The sequence below is a fragment of the Hemicordylus capensis genome, chromosome 15 (assembly GCF_027244095.1).
Source record: "Hemicordylus capensis ecotype Gifberg chromosome 15, rHemCap1.1.pri, whole genome shotgun sequence".
NCBI lineage: Eukaryota > Metazoa > Chordata > Lepidosauria > Squamata > Cordylidae > Hemicordylus > Hemicordylus capensis.
Window position 1 is genome coordinate 1,842,781 of NC_069671.1, and position 23,397 is coordinate 1,866,177.

The 23,397-nt window shown below is 47.2% G+C and overlaps 1 protein-coding gene across 20 annotated transcripts in view; it reads right to left on the bottom strand.

The window, feature by feature from the left end:
• Positions 1-23,397, bottom strand: part of MTMR3 (myotubularin related protein 3) — an 81,822-nt gene that overhangs the window by 30,039 nt on the left and 28,386 nt on the right. For 14 of the 20 annotated variants that reach the window (XR_008312511.1, XR_008312510.1, XM_053280044.1 and 11 more), the window contains exons 2-8: positions 14,205-14,274; positions 12,131-12,208; positions 9,422-9,511; positions 8,116-8,232; positions 5,789-5,821; positions 2,275-2,357; positions 347-513 (exon numbers count right to left, since the gene is read on the bottom strand). Coding sequence is in view for 17 of the 20 variants with exons in the window: in XM_053280044.1 (XP_053136019.1) it covers positions 347-513; positions 2,275-2,357; positions 5,789-5,821; positions 8,116-8,232; positions 9,422-9,511; positions 12,131-12,133 (493 nt within the window). In the remaining 3 variants the exon portion in view is untranslated. Of the gene's footprint in view, positions 1-346; positions 514-2,274; positions 2,358-5,788; positions 5,822-8,115; positions 8,233-9,421; positions 9,512-12,130; positions 12,209-14,204; positions 14,275-23,397 lie in introns of those variants that run through there. The other 6 variants (XM_053280055.1, XM_053280048.1, XM_053280050.1 and 3 more) reach the window with 3 other exon arrangements.

Genomic DNA, 23,397 nt, shown 5'->3' on the forward strand with positions numbered 1-23,397 from the left:
AATAGCGAAGACTGGGAACATTGCCCTCGCTCTGATTTGACTGTGTGACATCACATAGCCAAATCTGATTCGCTGCATACATGTGTGGTTCCTGAATGGTTGAGATTACCCCAGAATAGACCCAATTTTTACAGAATAGCACTGAAGCAAGGATAGGGAAAGAGGCAGCTGTGAACAATGTCCAGGAGTTAACCGGGGGCAAGGTATTTTGTCAAGTGTTCCGTTAGCATTCCCAGAGTGGCCCCCTCCTTTCTCCAAAACAGTTTCATTGGCGTTAATTCAGCACAACCCTAAAGCTGTAACAAGGTCACTTCTCTGCCTACCGAAAAGAATGTCTGCATTATACCTGGCCGACATAAGTCACCATGCTGCTCTTTTTCACTTGCGTACACCTCCATACACCAGGCATGATAAGCAAATGAAAAGAGATCCTCTATCTTGGAAGGAGGCCGAATGGCGTTGTTCAACCGCTTCAACCACTCTTGACACTGCTCAAAGGTAGAGAACTGACACCTGCCAAAAAGGAGACAGACATTGATTCACTTTCATCCGGAAAGGGCCAGGTCTCATAAGTCAATGCAATGTTAGCTTCTAAGCAGACCAGAAGAGAACACTCACTTGTGCTTGGCTTCAAGTGTGTCAGCACACATTTTAGGGCAAAGGCGCCCAGTGCAAGGTCATCTGGAGAAGATCCATTTCTTAATCCCTTGATGTTTCTGTACAACCTTTTATCCCAAGGGTTCTCAAACTTAGGTCTCCAGATCTTGTGTGGCCAAGTGCCATTACCAAGTACCATAATTCCCGGCTTTTGGCCATTGCAGCTGCGGATTATGGAAGTTGAAGTCCAACAACATCTTGGGACCCAAGTTTGAGAACCCCTGCTTCATACCAATTCCACGGTTATCTGAACTTTTTAAGTCAGAAGAGAGAAATGCGACTGTCATCTCTTGTGCTAACAGGCAATTCATACAAAGAGAGGGGCTGATTGAACTGTGTACATTAGGGGTGTGCAGGAAACTGCGACAGGGGTGAGGCCCAGAACTGGCTGAAGATGGTCCAAATGGGGCTGTTTGCAGCAGAAGTGAAGCTGGCATGGGGAGGGGGAACCACAGTGGATCACCCCACTGTGGCCTCAGAAAAGACCCCACTGGAGAGGGTAAAGTGCAATTTTTTAAAAATTGTTTGCGAAACCCCAGTGTGTGTGTGGGGGCATTATCGAACTGGGGGCTTGGTTTGACCCCAAATTGTCGAACTGAGCTGGTTCAATGTCAAACCAGTTTGACATCAAACCAGTTTGACATCCCTTGTGCATATGAGGAAAATTTTTGAGCTAAGGTCTTTGCCGATCTAAGCCTGAACTAAAGCATGATCTTTGTGGGGAAAGATATTTGTTGGGCTGTTCATTAACGGCACAGTGGGGAAGCAACCTGGCTGTTGGTTCAAATCCCCACTGGTGTGTTTCCCAGAATATGGGAAACTCCTATATCGGTCACCAGCGATATAGGGAGGTGCTGAAAGGCATCATCTCATCCTGCATGGGAGAAGGCAATGGTAAACCAAAGGGCTCTGTGGTCACCAGGAGTCGACACCGACTCGACGGCACAACCTTTCCTTCCTTTCCTAGATGTAGCATTGTGACATCCACACATTCACGTGGGTTGCCAAAGCCCACAGGATTAAGTAGCTATCTGGGCAAATCAGGCTGTGATGGCAAAGCAGAAAAAGGGAAACATGGCTGAGAAAAGGAGTGCTGAAGGCTGTCCTTGTAGTAACATCAACCTGAATGTATCGGTAGCGAATGCTGAAAATGGGAGGCCCTTTTCAACATTTGTGAAAATGAACACAAGATGAAGGACGCAGTTTCAGCTCAGCCCTAATTTAGGGCTCCCAGAAAGGGTGGACAGAGACAGCCTGTAATTCATTGTCCTTCCGCATTCAGATGCCGTCAACGATGGGAGTTTAAAACCAAACTGGATTACACTCAGTGTTCCTTGTAAGAGGGATTTCCAAGTGTTGCTGACTACAGCTCCCACAATCCCCAGCTCTAAAGGTCTTTGGCTGTGAATTACAGTCAACAACATCTGGGAATGCCTCTTAGAGGGAGCAACTCTGGTTGCTTTGTCAATATTCCATGGAATACAGGACAGACAAGAACAACAGTCCCCTCTGTCAGAGAGCAATCCATAGTGATTAGACCATCTCCATCAGCAGAGGTCATTCATTCTTTCTGGTGATAACACATTATGTCTCACCTGCAAGGTAACTCCTACGTACCTGATAACTTTGCAGTCCTTACAAGTCAAGTGAAGCTGAAATATATCCCGGCATTCAACACTTTCTATAAGCTGTAATGGAACCTGTGATTAAAAAGATTAAATGACCTTACTCAAAAAGGCTCCGACTAGTTTCTCAACCACCAGAAGGATTTATTAGACAACTCGGAACTCGAAGCGATCCATTACTCCTACTGAGTATTGCCCTTTGCTCTTTTTGTTCCTGAGCTAACAGGTACTGTATGTTCAGTCATGAAGAAGGCTACCTCTCATGATTGTTAAGGAAGTTATGATATGCCACTTGGAGCGACCAACTCCTTCCATATCAATCCCCCACATTGGCAAATCAATGCAATTAATTTACCATCCTAGACTCGAAACATTAAGGAGGTATTCATTTCTCTCAGCAGGTTAAAATGTGCTCTGCATTTATAGCACTTGTGCATGCTCTTTAGGTACTCAAAGATCCCCGTGTAAAAGCAGCCATGTTTTTATGGAACAGAGCGCTATATGACATCCCTCACCCCGCCCCGGTTCTCCAGCTCCTGTGATGTAGCCCTAGCAAGACTACTTCCGGGCACCAGCCTTCGGCCTAAGGGACAGCCCTGTGCTGGACTGGTGTCTTCCCACGGCAGCCACGTACCACTTACAGGGAAACCAGTCCTCTCCGCAGGGACAGGGCTGGGGCAAGAGCCTCCGAGACCTGGATTTCAACACTGCCTAGGAGTAATGGCAGCTTTGACTTCTCTGGGATAAAGTAAAGTGAATATTGTTGGAATGAATCAAGCCCTACTCCAACTCAGCCTCTGCTGACAGTCGCCTGGTAGTGGGTACAACGCGTTTGGTGGGCCATCTCGGCAACGCCTGGGCTAGGCCATCATACCGACGGGGGTGTAGCTCACGGGTAGAACATCTGTTTGGCATGCAGAAGGTCCCAGGTTCAACCCCTGGCAGCATCTCCAAGTAGTGCTGGGAAAGCTAGAGGGACCAATGGTCAGACTGGGTATAAAGCAACTTCCTATGAGGCAGACCAGAGCTTGCTCTTTTTAGGGGTGGGGTGGGGTGGGGAGCTGGTCTTATGGCAATGAGCAAGGATTGTCGCGTTTCCTAAATAGGGTCCACCTTGGTTTGCATTTGGATGGGAGACTCCATGTGAACACGTAAGATGAGGGGATGGGGCCACAGCTCAGAGGTCAAGCATCTTTAAGGTCCCAGGTTCACTCCCGGGCAGCATGTTCAGGTAGGGCTGGGAGAGAATCCTGCCTGAAACCAGTCAGTGTAGACAATACTGCACTGAGCTCGATGGGGCCATGATCTGTCTCCGTCTATGGCCGCTTCCTATGTGCCTATGATTGGTAGCCATTTTGCCAGTTGTCACAAGTCAGTTCCACACTTTGGTCCCTTCATAACACTGAGCATCTGGTGAAGAAGCGGAATGTGCACCCCTGTCCAAGAGGAGGTGGCATGGAGACCAAGCAAGAGCGGCAGAATTGCCTTCAGGACCCCTGGCGCACATGCCGTGCATACAAGGAGAAAATGAGGCTGTGTCGGAGGCCAGGCTGCCTCAGTCGGAGAAGGCCGTCCCTGTCCCTGCCTGCCCTCCACAAACATTCACAGGAGTCAGCCTAGGATGGTGGCAGGCTGGTTGCCATTCTGCAAGAGGCAGGAAGTGGCAACACATCCATTCGAGCAGGGCTTCTCAACTTCGGTCCCGCTGCAGATGCTGGCCTACAACTCCCATAATCCCTGGCTACTGGCCACTGTGGCTGGGGATTATGGGAGTTGTAGTCCAAGAACAGCTGTGGGGGGCAAAGTTGAGCAGGCTTGCATTAGAGGAACAGGCATGGAGAAGAAGTGGGATCTGCAGCCATCACTCCGAAGCCAGGCGGCTGAACTAGCTGAGCTTATGTTCTGGTCGAGAGCTTCCCTCGTGCATTTCTCCCCCTCGGACCAGGGCCAGAGGAAGGTCTTCAAAGTCCTCTGCCGCATGCCGATGATGTATGACTTGGCAGTTGTTCTCTGATTGAGAAGAACATGTCCTGCTGAGGAAGAATCAGCTGTCTTCCAGCAAGGAAGTCTTGCATGACTAACGCTTGAAAATCCGCTGAGGGCATCAACAAGCATGTAGTCACATGTGATCTTGCAGCAAGCATCATGTTCTTGGACATCCAGAGCGTTTTTCCCAGCATCCCTCGGCAGCTCATAAGGAAATGTGAATGCTCCAAGAATGGATACTGCCTGGCCAGTCTCTCTGGGTGCTTGCCTTTCCCTCTATTAAGCCTCCAAGATCTGATCTGGGCAGGTGAAGCTTCCTTATTCCACCTTGCCGTTCAAAAGCCTCCTCTTTATTGCCTCCGACTTATTAGCTCTAACAGATGTTTCCTACCACCCCCTCGTTTCTCTCCTGCTCCGTTCCTTGCCTCCATCTGTTCCATGCTTTTCTTCTAAATAATCCTCATTTATTACATGCAGCCTTCCGCATTCTTCTCTGTGAAGTGCGGCCTCTTTACTGCCTAGGGAAAAAACTCAACTGGGATGCTGCTCCATGACCTCTTGCCATGCATCTCCATTTCCCCGGCTGCCATCCCAGTCCCCAGTTTCCGTTCAAGAAAAACCCTCTCCCTGACCAACATCCATGCTGAAATACACCACAAATCAAGACATACCGTGCAATTAGTTCAGGCTCCAAACAGCAACTTGTTGAATTTGGCAATCAGACACTAAGAAGGCAAACAGTCATTTTGCTTTGTTTTCCGTGAGCATGCCAAGCGATGAAAATCCACCACTGCCATTTGGCAGGGAGAAATCTTAAGCATCTCAGCTGCCTATACAGAAATTAATTTGTTCTGACTGATGTTTGGGAAAGCCTGCCTAAAAGTTTCTAAATTTGTTGTGGTTTGCAAGTGATCGTATAGCGACTTTTAGTGAAATTAAATACCTGTCCATGAGTAAAGGGGTGAACCTCCAACACACAAATTAAACCAACTGGAGGAAGGAAGGCACGCTGTGTCAAATATATCACCGTTGATGTTTGGAATGTTAGTGTACTGAACCTAGAGTCTGTTTACAAGAGGTCTCAATTTAAGTCAGGTTTCTGAAGCCACCTTATAAAAAAAAAAAAAGAATCTGTTCTTATCCATTTCCCAGATGCCACAATTTAAATGCTTTCCTTAACTAAGCTTGGGCATTCAAGATTTGATGGGCTCAGAAAGTATCACTGTTGAATTTACAAGTGATCCCATGGATGAATGTGTCAACACTTTTGAAAGTCACCACGCAATCAGTTTATTCCTCGGTCTACTGAACCTTTTGTCCCCCCAACCCCACCCCAGGGAACATCGAGTTCCTATTGCTGTGCGGCCCATGAATTTATCATCCATTCAGCCAAAGGCCCCATGCATTACCGCCCTGGCCTTTGTTGCAAGGTGAGCACTAGCGCTGGTCAGCAAAGGTTTGTTCTGTTCCAAGCAAAGGTGCAACAGCAAAGGCTCATCTAGCATCACCGTTCTACTTACTGAGATCTCACAAGCAGCAAGTGTACAGACACTCTATTGAATTGCAAACAAAGAACACAATTAGAAGACATCCAGAAGGCAGACTCTGGACATTTCTCAAGCCCAGCACAAATGCTGAAGGCCCCGCAAATGCTACTGCCTAATGCACAACCAACGGCTTAAGGAGAACTAATCTTTGCTCAGGGCAGGGTAGAATTTCAATATCAGGCGACAGCAGAAGGTGTAGCAAGCAGCAAAGCCCCCTCCAATGGCCGGAGGAGGATCAAGTACCTTCTGGGCCCTCCCCTCTGACAGCTCCCCCACCCTTTTAAAAAGACTGTGAGCCCTTTTGGGACAGGACTATTAACTCTTTAGAATTCAATTCTAAAGAGTGCTGTAAGCCCCTCTAAGCCTTTTGGGAAGAGTGGGATATAAATGTAAGCAAAAGACAAACAAATATGGGAGTAATCATCTCCAGCACTGCACACTAAGTGCCAGTGAACAACCACAATAATCACACGAGGAAGAATTTGACAACCCCACTGATAGAGGCACTAAAGTGAGAGAGAGTTCGGTATCACCTCAGAACACTGAGAATTACAGTAGTCTTATTTGATTCTGCAACAGCTGAAGCAGTGCTCTTCTAGACCAGGGTCAAACAACCTTTGGCACTCTGGCTGTTATTCAACTACAATTCCCATCATCCCCGACCACAATTTTGCATCCACGGATGATGGGAGCTTTAGTTCCACAGCCACTGGAGGGCCAAAGACTGCCTACCCCTGGCCAAGGCCACTAACAAGTCTCTAGCTTCTCTACGAAACAATTTTGTTTGCATTCTAGTATTAGGATCAGCGGATGAGACTGATTCTCGTTGCAGAAGATGTATTCTGTTCTCCCTCATCTCACCAATTTCCCGGTGATTCACAGCTGCCCATGAGATACGAAGCAGAGCTAACATTCCTCGAGATGTCAGGTAAGGTCTGCAGCGGCAGCAAAGGGAACAGCTGTAACTTGCCAATTTGAACAAAAATGGTTTATGCAGAAGCTTTTCTAGCTCTAACCAGCCTCAAGTTATTTTTAAATTTATCTGTACATTTATATCTCACTCTTCCGCCAAAGAGCCCAGAGCGGTGAAAATGGTTATGTTTGTCCTCACAACAACTGTGAGGTAAGTTAGGCTGAGAGAGAAGTGACTGGCCCAGAGTCACCCAGTGAGTTTCATGGCTGAATGGGGATTTGAACCTGGGTCCACCCAGTCCAATACTCTAACCACTACACCACGGTGGCTCCTTTAGATTGAGGCTGCCTGTCCACATTAGCACACTGAGCAAAGATGCCCTGGGGAATCTCTCTCAAGCAGTGGAATGAATGGCACCTCTCTCATGAAGTTCAATGCGTGCAGCATGGGAGACAACAGAAGGGCTTTCCCTGCATCAGCAAGAAGTCACCGGGAGGAGGAGCCAGAAGTATTAATCTGGGAATTAAGAGCCTCACTTGATGTTTTGAGCCAAGTCCTCTGCACTGGGGCAGAATCTATGCGGACCTCCTTATTCCAACCAAGATCCGAGTGACGTAAAGGAACTGACTCCCAACAATAGTGCTATTCATGGCATGGAGCAGCCACTATACAAGGAGCAGTGTTCTGCCCCACTGCCGCCTCAGACACTCCCCCTTTCCAGGCCTCTGGGCCGAAGCCGATGGACCACAACCCAAGGAATGCTGGTCACAATGAGCCTTGCTCTCTACAAGTGGGCTTATGTACTCCCCTCAGGGGCAGACTGAACGCTACTATTCTTTTACCTGTTGCCACGTGGTCCCTGAGGTTGAAAAGACATCCAGATGTAACCGCCAGTCTCAAGACCCGCCCTGGGGAGCCAACTTGCAGCGAGCTTCCCCCCAACTAGGGCAAGGGCTGCAGAACAGAGACAGCAGGGGCTCAGGGCCCACTGCTGCCTGGCTGAACTGCAGTTGTAGGAGCCAGAAAGCGGATGCATCAAGGATGCTCATGGAGCGAGGGGGGGGGGGGGCCACAGTAGGCCATCTCTGGAGGCCAGCTGCAGGGAAGGTGCCTCAATCTGGACTATGGTTGACTTCAGAACTTGCCACGTTGAACTATAAAGCATGGCATATGCCAACTGTAGAAGGCAAGGGGTTCTCCAACCCGAGTCCCCAGTTGTGGCTGGACGACCACTCCCATCATCCCCAGCCCCAATGGCCACTGTGACTCAGGCCGATGGGAGTTGTAGTCCAACACCACCTGGAGACCCAAGCTGGAGAACGCCTGGCATGTGGAACGGAGTGTGTCCCTTACCCACCCCAGCACATGGCGGAAGTAGACGACTTACATTGACCAGGGATTCCTTGAATTTGATGTGAAGTCTGTAGTTGGAAAGAGCGATGACAGCATCCTCGGCTCGTCCCACGTATTCTGTGCTCTCTCCGTGAAGTTCAAGAAACGGGACCTGGGGAGTAGGACACAGAAACCCATTTTTATTTTCACTTCCAAGGGAGAGCTGCATTCCAAGGAGCAAAAATGTGCATCCCGAAGGAGAGTACGGGACAAAGCAGCTGGAGAAACATGTGTGCCTTAGCGGAAGCCACAGAAAGCATGGGAATAAATGCCTGCTGAACAGAGCTGAGTCATGGGAAGTGGAGAGACAAAGGAGGAGAGACCTTTCGATGGAAGCTGCTGCAGTTGGACATTCCCGCAGCAACGGGCTCAAGCCACACTAGGGAGATGGGCAGCTGCAACCCATGGGGACTTGCAGAATCCCTCCTAGATGCATGTGCAGCGGATCGTCTCCACCTTGACCATAAGCAGGGGCTCACATGACCCTCTCCAGGAGGTTTGCCCCAAGTAATGGGAACTTCTGCTGGATAAGAATGTGACTACTACTCTGAATATTTATATACTGCTTTTCAACAAAAGTTCTCAGCGTAGTTTACACAGAAATAACAAACAAACAAGGTAAGATGGTTCCCCTGTCCCCAAAGAGCTCAATCTTGAAACCGTAGTAACAGCCACGGGAGGGATGCTGTGCTGGGGCTGGAGTGGGCCAATTGCTCTCCCCCTGCTAAACAGAAGAGGACTGCCACTTTAAAAGGTGCCTCTCTGCTCTGTCAGCAGGGGCATTAGCCCAGACTATCACCTCCCAGGGTCCAAACTTTCAGAGCAGAGCCCAGCGCAATGTCAAGCTTGCCAGAAACTTGGGTAGAGCAGGAGGGTAGTGGAAAGAGATCTGAGCTATCGGAAAAAGCAAACACATTTCTCTGTTTGCATCTGCACTGGCCCACTGCAGAATGAATTCCTAGAAGATGAAGACGGTGAAGGAATGAGAGCCCACAAAAGTTAGTGATTAAACCTAACACTTTGTGAACTTCTTCACGGGAAAAGAGGCATATTAACAACAAAAACAATGGTGGTCTGCAGGAAAGCTTCAATACACAGGTGTTTCCTAGACCTTTCAGTGCCAATAAAACATGCAACGAAGCTCACAAAGACAGCCCCAAAGTCTGGATTACACTTCCGTGGGTGAAATTAAAACCAAAACATACTGTATCTTCCGGCTGTGTGATATAGGCTAAAAGTACCGCCACCATCTCTGTTAATGCAACACTCTCCTAAGGGCAAAAGGCTAGTCAGGTGATTACCTGGAGATTCTCATCCTCACGGATCAGTTGCTTCCTGGGGAAGATCTGATTAGCTTGGATGCATTCAATGCTGTGCTGAGTCTCTTCATCCTGAGAAACAGAGTGTCCAGTTGACTGCAACTGAGAGATACATCCATCCATACAAGAACTGGCCATTAACTGAGAAGTTTGTTTCACGGCACCAACAACAGGTTTGGGTATTGCAAATTTTGGTGCCGCTTTATTAGGCCTTTTGGGATCCCCTAAGCCTGCACCAGGCCTCTGTTTTGGCAAAGCAAAGAGAGACTTTTGCACCCACTGGTGCCTGTGTGAATGGATAGCAGGTAGGTAGGTAGGTAGTGCCGCTGAGTCGGTGTCGACTCGTGGTGCCCACAGAGCCCTGTGGTTGTCTTTGGCAGAATACAGGAGGGGTTGACCATGGCCTCCTCCCGTGCAGTGTGAGATGATGATGCCTTTCAGCACCTGCCTATATCGCTGCTGCCTGATATAGGAGCTGAAACACAAAAGCAGGGATTCGAACCAACAGCCTCCTGCTCTCTAGGCAGGTTATTTCCATTAGATGGCTGTGCTGATGGGCAGATCACCGCAAGTGGATGCTACAGACATTACCCCTCCCCATTCCTCTGTCCTAACTGGCACAATTCCAGGAACTCAGCAGCAACTCCCTCCAGCTGCTGCTTGCAGGATTCTCACTTGGTTCTGGAATTGGACAAGGTGGCAGGGAGAGACATCATACTGCTGCTTAGTTGCCAGCACCAAAAGGAACACACACCTCCTTGTGTTCCAACATTTGCAAGCTCTAGAGAGATCTCTCATAACCCGGCCTGCTGCCCTGTGTACTGACTCGCTGAAATAATCAGAGCCACTTCCAAAAAACCCCAAACAAAAAACCCACTACAATCATGAAACTGCAAATTTACATGGCCATATTATAGGACCATAAGAGACATTATTTTGTGTGTCTTCAATGTGCTAGCCATGAAGTGTGAAGGCAGTAATTCCTTTCATATGCCGTTTTTAGAAACCAGATTCCAAGTACACAGTAATCAAATCAAGAACTTCCCTCTCTAGTTGAATACTGTCTTGTTCTGGAAAAATCACAATATGAGAACTGTTAGCAGCCTCTGGTAAAAGTTCTCATTTAAATGCCACACACAGTCCCAAAGCTAGTCTATATATGGATGGAAAAAATAAAGCTCTCACTTCCACTGTGGATGCATCATATTATCAGAACATGAAAGCAAAACTCTTGGAAATGACACATTTTAAAACTTGAGTATCTCAACTAACCAAGTCATATCCAAAATGAATGAGACAAGTTAGTTGTGACTAACTTAAGCTAAACTGATACACTGTACAAAAACAAACAAACAAACATAAATCTGACAGAAACAAAAGGTGGTAACACCTCAGAGCACCAGAGAGTTGAACCCTCCAATTCCACATCTGGAGTACTGTGTACAGTCCTGGTCACCGTATCTTAAGAAGGATGTTGTAGAACTGGAAAAGTACAGAAGAGGGCAACCAAGATGGTCAGGGGCCCGAAGCTCCTTCCTTATGAGCTAAGGCTACTGCATCTGGGGCTTTTTAGTTTAGAAAAAAAGCCGACTGCAGGGAGATATGATAGAGGTGTATAAAATTATGCAAGGTGTGAAGAGAGAGAGAGAGAGAGAGAGAGAGAGAGAGAGAGCGCGAGAGATTTTTCTCCCTCTCTCACAACAGTAGAACAAGGAAATTTTCTGGCTATGAAACTGATGACCAGGAAATTTAGGACCAGGAAAAGGAATTTCTTTTTTATACAGCACATCATTAATTTATGGAATTGTCTGCCTCAGGATGTGGTGAGGGCCACCAGCCCGGATGGCTTTAAGCAGGGTTTCAGACATATCCATGGAGGGCAATAGTCTTGATGCCTCTGAATCCCAGTGGCAGGGGAGCAACCGCAGGAGAGAGGGCATGCCCTCGTCCACCTCTTGCCTGTGGGCTTCTCAGAGGCATCTGGTGGGCCACTGTGGGTAACAGGATGCTGGATGAGAGAGGCTGTGGGCCCGATCAGCAGGGCTGTTCTTATGTTCCCAAACCAGAGCCTATCTACAAAGGCAGGGATATTTATTTTATTTATTTATTAAAATATTCTTCTATACCACCTCCTCCAAAGACTCTAGGTGGTGGACAACAATACCAACAACAATTAAAAATAAATTAATTAAAGGGCAAAAGCCTGGCGAAACAGGTAGGTCTTAAGGGCCTTAAAAGCAGCTAGGGAGGGGGGGTTGAACGAATCGGGGCGGTGGGAGTGTTGCAAAGAAGAGGAAGAGTGTCAGGAATCCCCACACCCACCACCCCACAGGCAACACCAGCAAGACCTGGCCCAGTTTCCAGGATTCAAGGAAGGGGAATTCCAACAGATCAGTTCACTAAATAGATATATGATTGTGCCACAGGGCTGCTGCCCTTATAAGCTGAATCTCCAACACGTGTTTTGTTGGAACTGGCAGGGGATAATGGATTGTGACCCATTCTTGCCCATATCAAAGAGAATGGGGCTGGGGGCAGAAGGAGAGCTTCGGAAGACATCCAATCCATAAGCTTAGTACAGCATAGCTGAGCTTAAGATCGACCGTGTGTAGGCAAGGACTGCCGCTCCCCACTTTCGCATGCTTCAACCTGCTTTGTCTTGGTCAGTTCTGAAAGGATTTGCATGCTTACCATGACAGAGCCAGATTAAGATGCAAGGTTCTCTCCTCTGTTTTCAATACTCTGTAGCGCGATATATAATATACAGGTCTGAAAGACAAGGAGATGGAAGGTGAGTGAATACACCAGCAGGTAAGTAGCATACACTGACTTGGATTCTAAAGCTCAAAATGATAGATATAGGAAAATAGAGTCCACATGGCAAAACAGAGATACTGATGGAAGTGTTAACTCCCCTTGCTTTTTAAAACCACAAAATGGTTTATGAGAATGTGTCTGGCTCCTTTAGTTTTTTCCTGGAAAACTGGTTTGAACTGTGTCTTTAGAACACTGACTTTAATGGATTCAACTACAACTTGGACTGGGGTCCATCAGCTGCCCGTGCCTCCGAGCAAATCACTTCCAAAATTTGGGGGAACGTTGGAGAATGTTGATAATACAGGGGTCCTCAAACATGGGCCCCCAGATGTCACTGGACTTCAGCTTCCATAATCCCCAGCAACCATGTTCAAAGGTCACTGTGACTGGGGATTATGGAAGTTCAAGGCTGACGACATCTGGGGAGCCAAGTCTGAGAACTTCTCTTATGATATGTTATAGAGATCTGTAATTTAAAAAGTAACATTTCTAAGAATATATATCTCAAGTATACACGCATACCTTGGGCAAGCTGAGGGGTAGCTCTTTGGATTCTGGCCAATATAGCTGTTGACCAAACCCACTACCATCATGCTTAATTAACCATAAACATTATGGTTAACAATGAACATCAAGGAGGACTCCGCTGCAAGGGATCCTGCAGGTGGATATTCAGTATTATTAGGGCAAATATCTGCTGTACAATTAACTGGATGCCACATCACTTTGGAAGGCAGCCTCACTAGAAGCTCCGTAATACTTGTAGCGCTTGGGCTGGTCCCACTCTCTCCTCACTCTACACCCCATTAAGGCTTATATGGGTCTAAAAAGTGTTAGAAACCAAATTCTCAGAGTTTAGCTCAAACACACTGGCTTGACGATTCACTGGCTAGAGCTGCAGAATAACCTGAGTATCAGAAGCTTCTCTAATGCCAGGGCTGACTGGTTAATTTCAATTAACATCTCCTTCATGAAAAACTAGCTTCCTATCACTCACTCACACACACTTTAGAAACTTGTTGTGTCCCACAAGTTTGTATGTACGTTGGATGTTCGTAACTTGGAATGCATGTTGTTCCTATGAGGGAAGACTTGTCTGTACGTGTGAGTTGGCGTTTCTAAATAGGGACTTCACGGATTTAATATAGAACATAGATAATATTTTACATGGATAAAAATAACCATGTACTGAGTTCTAAGCTCCTTGGAGGAAGAGTGGGATCGAAAGAAAGAAAGAAAGGAAGGAAGGAAGGAAGGAAGGAAGGAAGGAAGAAAATGTTACGGAGCTTTGTTTGTAAGTAAGGGTCATTTGTAAACTGGCAGTTCGTAAGTCAGGGAGTGACCGTATAAAGCAACACAAAACAAAATGAAATGAGCATTACCAAGAAGAGGGCCTTTCCCCCCACCCCCCAGAACAGCCTCACATATATAACTATGTGAGTTTTTCCTCATTAGAGACTGAATGGCGTAGAGGTTCCAGGCTGAAGTGGTTAACAATGGAAAGCTTTCTGCTTCACAGAGTTGACTCAGCTGAAAGGCAAATGAATAGTTCTCGAACAAGGTTTCCACCAGATGAATCAGAGTAACGACTACTCCTTATTTCTGTCCATATAATCATATGGATTATAACTACCTCAATGAATATTTTCTGTGCAGAAAAAGGAAGGAGAAAACCCACTATTCAGTCACTGTTTAAAACAACCCGATGTTGCAGAAAAGGTTTGCTGAAAGGTATTCACATTTCAAGTTCTGCAGCAGTACCCCAGACAATTCAGTCCCTGTAACAGTGATTCCCAGATGTTAGTGACTAAAACTCCCAGAATCCCAGCTGTAATGGTCTTTGGCTGTGGATTATGGGAGCTGTAGTCCACAACATCTGTAAGTCCCCATTACAGGGAACACGAGTTGAGGTCAACCTTAATTATTTGTTAAAGGTCTGTTAACTTACCAGCTAGTAACAGAACTTTCCAAAAGGTTTTCAGATGTGGTTCAGATGTTCCTCTATTTCACACTGAAATCTGAAAGAACAAGGAGGTTGTTGAATGAAAGTATATTTTAAGTAAGCCATGTTGAGAGCTAAAATAAAGTGCCCAAACAAGATAAATTGGGGTGGGGGTGGGGAGTCTTCTAGCAATAAGCAGCTTTCAAGTATATGAGCAGCAAAATTTCCAGTATATGATTCAACTGTTACTTCAAATTCCTCCATCCATCATTGCTTCGGACTCAAAAGAACCCAGGAACAACTTCCTGCCCCCAGCAAGGTTGACTGCACAAGTGTGTTGTTTAAGTTTGTGTGGCCACGATCTCAGGGAAGTGTGGAATCTGGAGATGCCTGCTAACTGCGGGAGCAAAGAGGCGCCTTCTAAAGTGGCGATTCTCTTCTGTTCAGCAGAGGGAAAGCAGCGGGTTCCCATGAAACCCCAGCCCAGTATCCTGTCAGGGGTTGTTGGGGGTGCCATCCTTATATTTCCTTTTAGACTGTGAGCCCTTTGGGGACAGGGAGCCATCTTTATTTATTTATTCTTTCTATGGAAACGGCTTTGAGCACTTTTGTTGAAAAATGGGATATAAACATTCATAAATTGTAGTCCAGGTGAGGTCAAACTGATGCTTGATAAACAAAATCCAGAACAGATGTGGAATTCTTCTGATAAAAACCAAGGACAACTAGATATGGTCTGGCAAGGAGAGCCAGTCAGGCAACGGGAATCTCAGAATCCCCAATGGCTCTTTCCCATAGACCTTTTGGCTTCTGTAGTCTTATCCCCCGCCCCCCCGCAAAGTTCCATCTCTCCAAATCACACACACCACTGTTAAAATTCCACGGAATTACAAACACTGCACAACAAAAACAGTCTTTTAAAACTGTGTGCCCTAGTTTACTCTTACAGAACTAAACCTCAATATATTCACTACCTGTGTTCCCTCTAACAGGGATTCCTGGGTGTTGTTGACTACAACTCCCAGAATCCCCAGCTGCAATGGCTTTTGCTTGGGGATTATGGGAGTTGTAGTGAACAACATCTGGGAATCCTTGTTTGGAAGGAACACTGCTCACTACCCAAGACGGACTGAAATCTAACTTGTCGATGCCAAGGACTGGAGAAATGCTTCCATCCACTCTGAGAATGGCATCGCCAACCTACTTGACTCTAGGATGGCACATCTAATTTGAGGCCGTGCTGGAAACCAATTCTGAGGCCACTTCCTGTATTTATTCAGCAGAACATGGCTGGCATGCAAGTGGACACACGGACCTTCCAAACCAGATGTGCAGGCGCTTTCTCCAAATGCAAGAAGAAGCCAAGCCCAGGGGATTGGAAACCAATCCATTCCCCCTTCTACAACTTCTCTGGACAGCCAAGCTCCTCTCAACAGAGCAAGGGAAGAGTTTCCATGGCTCTTAATAACATGGCCAGAACAATGACACGTCGCTGATCAATCCAACACAGAACAGTAGTGAGAGAAGGACACTTTGCTAAAGCTGCTATACAGACATTAACAACACACTGAAAAGAATATAGGAAGCTGCTGTACACTGAGTCAGGCCCTTGGTCCATCTAGCTCAGTATTGTCTACACAGACTGGCAGCAGCTTCTCCAAGCTTGCAGGCAGGAATCTCTTTCAGCTCTATCTTGGAGATGCTGCCAGGGAGGGAACTTGGAACCTTCTGCATGCAAGAAAGCAGGTGCTCTTCCCAGAGAGGTATTCCACCCTGGCACAGGATCACTTCAGTGGCTGTTGCTGGTTGCTACCTTTCAGACTGTAAGCCCTTTGGAGAGAGGGAACCAGTGTCCCCTCTAATTTTCTTCAATCTGTATGTGGAATGAGTTTTGTTCTGAGTGGCAGTGTGCGCGCACGTGCATTCAGAGTGGGGCCTTCGTGATTCAACCTGAGTGGGATCTAAAATTAACTGAGCGGACATCCAAAAACTTGTGTGCATGCACACATCTTAGAGGGAACACTGCAGGCAACCACATTTTTGCCATTTTTCTATGGGCAGGCTCATATGACCACCACCAATTTAGTAAGCTGGAAACCAGAGTGCACACTTCTGGCAGGTGCGTTGTGTGAAGCCACCAACTGATGATTCCCATGCTGAACCTCCTGAGATTCTTCTAAGGTCCGTCTCAATGAATCTTAACTCAGATTTGAAGTTGGGCAGAGAATTTGGTATGCAGCCTGGAGCAGGAACTGATACATCCACGACCACCAAGAGCATGCACTCACTGGGAACAGGAAGGTCCTGGCTTACTGTCTCGGCAACCATTGTGTGAGCCCGCACTATTTAACCTGCTTTGAGAGCTTCTCATTGAAAAGAATATATATTTACAACCACCATCTATTTCCTCTGTGGCCGTGCATACACACACACTTACTTCAGAAAGGAAACACACACACACACGGACAAAATATCTTCTCAGATGCATCAGGTTGACAGGACTGCTTGATAAAACCACTGTAGGCAATACTTGTGGTTGACATGAGGCATCTGGGACCTCAAGGCAAATTGCACAACAGGTGTCAGTACATACCACGGGAAAAGAAAACAGAGGAAGTGGTGAACTGATGAACACAAGAACATTTCCATCCGGAAGGAGAGTAACTTTCATCATGTGGTGGTGGAAACAGTCTGCTTCCATGGCCAAAATACTGTACTGGGGCTTCCACTGTTACCAAGCATCTAGTTGGACTATATCAGGAAATTATTTACTTGGAACAGCAGCTTGGTCATAAACTTGGATGCTGCACACCTGCATCCCAAACTACCTGAATATTCCCAGGCACATCACTGCCTCTTTCTTAGGCTGGATCGAGAGAAACCCACCCCACAGTCCTGTGTACAAGCAATGCTCCCCGAACCTACAGAGAAGGTGACATGTGAGCTAGGAGATGGTGTGTTTCTTTGGAAGGAGGGGTCTCCTCGAGCCTGCAGCCCAGACACCGTGTTCAAGCAGTCTCATCAGGGAGGGGGATCCCCTACTCAAACAAACCTGGCATTTCTCACTTCAGGGACTCTGTTTCGTGTGCAGCAAGGAGGTGAGTGAGAAAGAATACATGCCCCCATTCTCACTACAAGGTTATCAGGAGGCCAAGGCAAGCCAGACAAAAGAAAATGAAAACACACAAATACAAGCTACTCCTTTGGAACAGGTTTAGATGTACAGCGTAACATTGGAGACAAAGCAACCGAGCCCACATTTCCTGTCCAGGGGTTACTTCTCCAGATGCCTGCTCTTTTCAGAGGTTATTTTCTTTGACTGAACCATCCCACATTAGAAAACTAGTTTGTGAGCACTGTTGGTTTATAGATAGGATGCCAACACTTTTAAATGTCCAAACTAAGGCTGGAATCCAGTGCACACTTACCTGTGAGGAAGCCTTACTGACTCCAGCGAGACTCACTTCTGAATGAGCATGCACAGGATTGCACTTGACGTTTATCATCAATTTTTAAAGTTGAGGGTTATCTCAAGGAAGCAGACACACATGTGACCATGACACATACACTGAAAAACTGGCCACTCTAAGACAGGTTTGCTGATAGCAGTTTAAAAACTACAAGGGGATGTGCTAGAAGTATTTTCCAACACAAAATAAGCACTATTATTTTGTGTACACCCCTGCGCTTATTCAGGTGCGCTTTTAGAAGAGCCATGAATATTCAATCCATGTATTCAGGCTTAATGGACTTCTTCCCCAATGTAAAGTTGTGTTTGCTGCTTACAGCACACAGTCTGCACTCCAAGCTTCAGACAAACATCGTCCTGAAGTGAACAGAGCACAGGCAGGCATTAGCAGTGTTGGCTGTCCAGCTGCCCTTGAACTACAACTGAAGAATCAAGGCTGCCAACCCCAGGGGCTAGAGAATGGGACACAATGCTCGCAGCAAGACAGACCATACAGTGTGTGCCCAAGTGCACAAAATTTGGTAGCCAAAAGCCAGTTATATCCTCTCACAGTCCTTGTAAATTTATATAGTGGGCAGCATTCAGACTAAGCTAGTTGTGACTAAGTCCCATTAACATTAATATGGGACTTAAATTAGTCGTGACTAACTTGTCTAATTGATTTCAACAGCACTTCACCATACTAACTAGTCTCGATGCTGCACTAAATGTAGACTGAAGCAGTTCACAAACTGATTTTTAAAAGAATGAAACTTAGAAAGAGAGTGCTCTAATTAAAACACAGAAATTCGAAATTAATGTATAGGAAGTCTCTTACAGACAGTCAACAATTATTTCAACAGACCCTAGAAAAGACAAAGAAGAAGATGACGACGAAGAACAACAACAACAGAATCATCTACAGAGGCGCCAGTTGCATCTGAAACAAAGCACTAACAATACAGATTTCACTGGACTTCATAGCTGAATGTCCCCCAACTTCCTATGTAATTACCCGCCCTCCATTCTGAAAAGTTCTGGGCCCTTTCTGGCCTCTCCATGTGCAAAGACACAGGCGCTGCCATGAGCAAGTGCTGAACTGTGAACTGCTTTGGGTTGCTGGGGTGGGGACAGGGGCAAGGCTGGAGAACTTTGCAATGCAGGAAAGGAGAAGTGAAACAAAGCAGCAGCTCGGGAAAGAAGTGCCTTCTCCTAAATCAGGACTGCACAACTTTGGCCCTCCAGCTGCTGATGGACTACAGCTCCCATAATCCCCAGGCATAGTGGCCAATAGTATTTCTATGACTCATGGTGAGGTCATCAGGGGATTTGGTGCTGGGTATTAACGATATGCTGGTGACACCCAAATCTATTTCTCCTAGTCATCAATATCAGGAAATGATGTTAGCCCCTTAAATGCCTGCCAAAAGGCAGTAACGGGCTGGATGCAGGATAATAAACTGAAGTGGAATCCAAGCAAGTCTGAAGTACTCATCGTTGGGGGTTGTAATCTGCAAGACGGGATAGAACCTTGTGTTCTGGACGAGGTTACACTCCCCCAGAAAGAACAGATTCGTTGCTTGGAAGTGCTCTTGGACCTGGGTCTCACCCTGGTGCCTCAGGTTGAGGCTGTGGACAGGAGCACTTTTTACCAACTGTGATTGATTCAACAACTCTGCCCGTTCCTTCAAGAGAATGACCTGAAAAACAGTGGTACACCATCAGTCCTCCAAGTTGGACTACTGCAATGTGCTCTGCGTAGGGCTGCCTTTGTACATAGTTCAGAAACTTCAGTTAGTCCAAAATGAGGCAGCCAAATTGGTCTCTGGGGTGTCCTGGAGAGACCACATTATGCCTGTTCTTAAACAGTTGAACTGGCTGCTGATATATTTCGGGGCAAAGTACAAAGTGCTGGTTATTAACTTTAAAGCCCTGAGTGGCTCAAGTCCAGGTTACCCGAGAGAGTGCATTTCTCTACAATATCCCCCCGCTCATTAAGATCATCAGTGGCGACCTGGGATAGAGCATTCTTGGTTGTCACCCCTAGGTTGTGGAACACGCTCTCTGTGGATATAAGAAGATTATCTTCTTTGGAGGCCATCAGGAGAGCCTTAAAGACCCATCTTCTTAGCCTGATATAAAACTAAACACACACACACACACACACACTAAACCAACCAAATGCACCTTAAAAAAAAGAAAAAGAAAAAGGCATGATTGTAGCACATTTGTCCTTTCCAGCGCTGCAGCCTGCATAGCTTTCACTAGACTACTTCCAGAGCAGCCACAGTTTTTTGAAGAACAAGTAAGTTCCTACTTGGCGGATGCTCAAGGCTTGACATCACACCCAGGAATGAGAGCAGCGCTCATTTCCATGGTGGGTACAATGAAGTCACTCCTCCTACTTATTTCATTATCTTGCTTCTCATTCAGGAGTTAAGAACATCACCGACGACACTTTAGGAAGACAAATCTTCAGACTTTTGACAGTCCTAATAAGACCAAACAAGGATCAGACCCCAGCACAACTGTGGCAACTATCATCTGCACTAGCCACTCCTGAGAGGAAGCACTCACAGGAAAGCTGCGGCATGTCCAACAGGGAAAAAAAATTGCCTTTAATTAAAAGCACAGAGTTCCTAGAAGAAGAAATGGTGTAAGGCGGTGTTCTTTATTGTAAGGCCCGGGGCAAGTGGCAACCCCCATCCACCTGCAGTGCTGCTCCCTGACTCACTGCTCACTGGGCCTGTGTGCTGCTTCAGCCAAAGCAGACCCCTGGCAGCATGCATAGACGACCGTTCCCATCGTGCAGTGCTGCGCTGTGCCTGGTGTCCGGGTGCCCCTTTAAGGGCAACGGGGCTCTCACCGTCCTGGAAGGCCTGCACAGAATGCTGGAGAGTGCAGCCCCCACCCCCCCGCTGCCAGCAGGGCTTCCCTCCCAGAGCTCTTAAGGGAGGGGTCCGTCTCTCCTGAAGGGCCCTCCCAGCACTGAGAAAAGTGCAGTGCTGTGCGGAGGTCAGCACAGTGGGGAACGGCTCCCACACGGAACTATTTTTTGCCCAAGTGGCCCCTGCTTGAAAAATTAGTGAAGATTACTGCAGTAAGGTCTCCCTTTTGGGGAAGCGAGTCCCAAGTCCGAAGCAAAATATGGGGCAACGGCAGCACTCAAAGGGCTGTCCTAAAGCACGTATGGAGCCCCCAGGCCTCTCACCTACAGAGCTGCAAACTCCGATCTGCACTTTGCTACGGCCACACCCATGTCCTTGGAGAGGCGCGCACATACACATCTGTCCGTGCATGCATGCACTCGTGCACAATCCCCAACCCTGCACACACACTGCAGGGTGGCCACCCGTGTGCAGCTCAAACGTTTCAGCATTCTTCGAGTCTGAAATTAGCATGCAGAACAAATCCATGCATGGAACGGTATTCATAGCACATTCGAGAACATGAGGAGAGCCCTGCTGGATCAGGCCAAAGCCCCATCTAGCCCAGCATCCTGTTTTCTCACACTGGCAATCAGAGAGAACATCCTCCACCATCACTCTAACGCAAAGGTTTTCAAGCTCAGGTCTCCAGATGATGTCGGACTACCACTCCCATAATCCACCTGCTACAAGGACCTTTGGCTAGGGCTGACAGGGGATGATAGGAGTTGTAGTCCAGCACCCTCTGGGGACCTGAACTTGAGAACCCCTGCTCTGAGGGGTGGAAACTAAGACCGGCAGCTATGGAGTGAGAATGCCAGTGCTACACTCTGACCCGAGCGAACTTTTCCTGCCCCCTCTGATGACGCGATGAAGTGGATACAAGCGCTGGAACCGGACTTGTGGCCGAAGGCTCACAGGCTGCCTCTAGCAGGTCCCTGCCTCCTCCCCACCTCTCCTCACAGGATAAAAGTGGCAGCTCTGTATTAAACAGAAGCCACGTCTCTGCTTGGCTCTGCAAGATTGTTCTGTAGGTGTCAAAGGGAACGTCTCCCCATCAGAGGAACACGTGGTGCCCCTAATCACAGGGTGAACCAAGCAACGCTGGAAAATGGCTGCACGCAAGACCGAGACGCAGCCTGGGAGGCCTGACCTCTTGCTTGGATATGGTATTTAAGCAAGCATGGTGGATGAAGGGAGCCCTTTCCCAAAAGGCAAAATGAAGCAACAACCGTTTTGGCATTAGAAAACTGAAGACGACAGACATTCTCAAACCTGGGTCCCCAGATGGTGCTGGACTACTACTCCCATCATCCCCAGCCACAATGGCCAAAGGCAAATTTGGATGTGTGTTCTGTCTTAGAGCAGCTAAACTCACTTCTCTCGAAGGGGGGACACAGTCACTTTCTATGAAGAGTGTTCCTCAAATTGGAACCTTCTACAGAGGAAGGAGAAGCCACCTAATGGCGCAGCGGGAAGTGACTTGACTAGCTAGCCAAAGGTTGCTGGTTCAAATCCCCGCTGGTCTGTTTCTCAGACTATAGGAAACATCTCTATCAGGCAGCAGCGATATAGGAAGGTGCTGAAAGGCATCATCTCCTATTGCATGGGAGGAGGCAATGGTCAACCCTTCCTGTATTCTACCAAAGACAACCACAGGGCCCCGTGGTCGCTGGAATTGACACCGACTCGACAGCACACTTTACAGAGGAAGGACAAGGATACAAATAGCTGCAACAGATGTGTAGGGACTCGTGCGATACGTGTCCCGAGCGCCAAAGGGGTGGCATCCATGGAAAAAGCTTCAACTCAATCCAGATTACAACTCAAAACATACAAAAAGGCCTTATGCTGGCCTTGGGCCGAAATAAACAAATACATACATACATACAAAAAGGCCAAGAGGTGAAGTGAGCCAAGCTTTGGACAAGTCAAGGCATATGCATGCAATCTCTCTCTCAATCTCCCAAACAGAGTGACATCAGCAGCTCCACTATTCAAACTTGTCAGAGGCCAATAGACTGCACGGGTCACAGCAAACCACCTCCTGTCACAGATGTGAGGCGAATTAAAGGCTGTCATTCTACTTTACTGTGGGAAACATCCCGTCCGGGTGGATTTCACACTGAAACCAATGAAAGTTTTAGTTTTAATGAAACTAACTGAAACTTTTTTTGCCCTGAAGACCTTCTAGAGGAGAAGCTTCAATTCTGGTGCCCTCATAAGGGTGGCATATAGGGGGTTCTGCAGCTGGTCCCAGAGAGAGATGCTGCCCCTCCTCTCTGCCAACGCTGCAGATGCCAGCCAAAATACAGTGCCAGCTAGAGCACCTTCTGGCAGACACCCCTACTACCTGTATATGCTCACCATGGATAAATGGTTACAGCACCAGAGAAATATTGCGCTCTCAGACGAGCTGCTTAGAGCCCAACCAAATTAAGAGCTTGAAGATTAACCCCCTCCCCCCCCCAAAAAAACCCCTACACCCTCCCGTACAAACACATATAATGATGTGGGACAGTTGCAAATTGACTCCCTCAGATAAACACACATCAGGTATGGCAGTCATCTCAGAAAAATGTGGAAGGACTGCCTTGAAGATGACTGCACAGCCCCGTGTGTTAATTAAGGAGCAGAGACAAAAGGCACACATTTTACTGGAGGGCAACAGTTCCCCCCATTCCCAAGTCCAAATTCTTCTGCAAAAAAACCATCAGGACATTTCCCCAAAAACCACAAGCCCTTCAGAAGGCACTGGAGCAGGGGTTCTCCAAACTGGATCCCCAGATGTTGTTGGACTAGACTTCCCATCATCCATAGCCAC